Source organism: Phanerochaete carnosa (genome assembly GCF_000300595.1).
Source record: "Phanerochaete carnosa HHB-10118-sp unplaced genomic scaffold PHACAscaffold_785, whole genome shotgun sequence".
Taxonomy (NCBI): domain Eukaryota; kingdom Fungi; phylum Basidiomycota; class Agaricomycetes; order Polyporales; family Phanerochaetaceae; genus Phanerochaete; species Phanerochaete carnosa.
The window spans coordinates 674-2504 of record NW_006768412.1 but is presented as its reverse complement, the minus strand read 5'-3'; the positions used below and the strand labels follow the sequence as shown (position 1 = coordinate 2504).

Below are 1831 nucleotides of genomic sequence, written 5' to 3'. Positions count from 1 at the left end.
GATGTGCGTGCACAACTGCGCGCCAGCACCAAGAGCTAACGGTGGCCGGTCGCGCGTTAGCACGATAACGAATGCAACTACGCGTGCCCGCGTGGTACTGTAACCGACAGAGTGCATAACAGCGGCTCACTGGATCTGCGCGAGACGGCCTACCAGCAGGCACGTCCAAGCGCATAGGCGGCGCGGTACGGTACCAGCGACAGCGCACGACGGCCTCCATCGCGCGTGTGCAGCCGCAGACCGCCGACAGCGATTGACGCGAGCTGCGCAAGATGGCCAGGAGCACGAAAGTGACCAGCTACCGCGATGAAGAGCAAAAGCGGCGTGACGTCGTGCCAGCAACAGCTCATGGCGGCCGCCGTTGTGCGTGCACAACTGCGCACCAACAAGCACGGCCTCCGGGAACTGTGTGAGGCAGCTAGGCAGAGGCCACCACCACCACCGTCTCGTCTCCTCCTGTGCGCTCCGACCCGCCAGCCGAAATCAGCCGGCAGCAGTTGGCCAAGATGAGAGATGCAGGACGAGGGCCAGTGTATGGGCAGAGGGACTCAAGTTCCTCGCCGATCGTGGTGTGGTGCAGAGCCTCAGCACGACGCATGTAGACAGGAACTAGCTGTGTATATTGTCTCTCGTAACATTGTTTTGCTTCTGCTCGCTACCTCTCCTGCAGCATCGTCGTCACCGTCGTGGGCGTGCCTGAGGTGCTTTTTTGGCACGGCCCTCATCGAGGTCCCGCGCATCGGGCGGCGCTGAGCGATGGTTGAGTCAAGCGCGCTCATGGGAGCGAGCCTGTTCCAGTGCGCGATGATCATGATGTATTTGTATATCATAGGTTACTATCACGTGTACTCAGCAAATTACAGCTCTGGAAGGTATACAGTTATTTACTCGTGGATATGGGCGTCAAGCGCCCATTGCCGATTCCTCTGCATAGTGCCATTCAGGACAATCATAGCACCCAGAATAAATATGATCTTGAACTGCAGACAGCAGTTGTTGCATGCATACCAGTACAAATATGTATAGTTATAGTTGCAAAGGTAGGTAGTCATATACATGGTCGTGGTACAGGTACGCGCAGCTGCGAAATGTCCAAGGCTCGGGTGCAGTAGGCCAGATGCAGTAGATGGCAGGAAGGCGCCCAAGAACAGGTTGACTTTCCAGCAGCATTGCTGGAGAGCAATAGTTCTGTAAGTATTAACATACACAAAGGGTTATTACATGGTCCTCTGCCTAAACATTGATGGACAAAATAAGAAACTGCAGCAAGGTGGTACAAGTACAGATGGGCATGTCACACTGACTTGAGTAATGCAAAATTAAATCTATGCTCCATATGTCAAGCCTAAGAATTGTCCAGAGCATGTGCCATGAATGCTTTGTCCATGATCACTTGGACAAAGAGGCGTGCTTCCAACATTGGTGAAATTAAGATTCTGCGTGAGCATTACGACCAGCTTGTCTTTGGAGAGGGCCTGAAGACAGGCTGGTCATAATGCTCACACAGAATCTTGATTTCACCATGTTGAAAACACGCCTCTTTGTCCAGGCCAAGGCTCAAGCCCTGTCATACCTTTCCCTGGGCGGTCTGCATCTGCAGCATATCTGTTTGGTCTTGCATACTACATCAGCCAGTTAATCAATTTATACCCTCTAAACAGAGGTCCTTTCTGGGTTAGAGGATGCCTTATGGCATGCACAACTTGGAAATAAAAAAAGGTAATGAAGCTGGATGATAAATAACACAGGAACATTAACACTGATATACCCGATTATGCACAGTGGCACAATCGGGCATGAGCTCTTTGCATGCTTGAGACATTTAATCTAC

At 51.9% G+C, this 1831-nt stretch overlaps 1 protein-coding gene across 1 annotated transcript; it reads right to left on the bottom strand.

Annotated features, from left to right (window-relative positions):
* Positions 1–126: 126 nt before the first annotated feature.
* Positions 127–350, bottom strand: PHACADRAFT_203044 (uncharacterized protein; the record flags this gene model as incomplete). Its single annotated transcript, XM_007403133.1, has 2 exons — positions 127–149; positions 209–350. The coding sequence occupies 2 exons, from the start codon at positions 348–350 to the stop codon at positions 127–129; spliced, it is 165 nt and encodes a 54-aa protein (XP_007403195.1).
* Between the last annotated feature and the right edge of the window lie 1481 nt (positions 351–1831).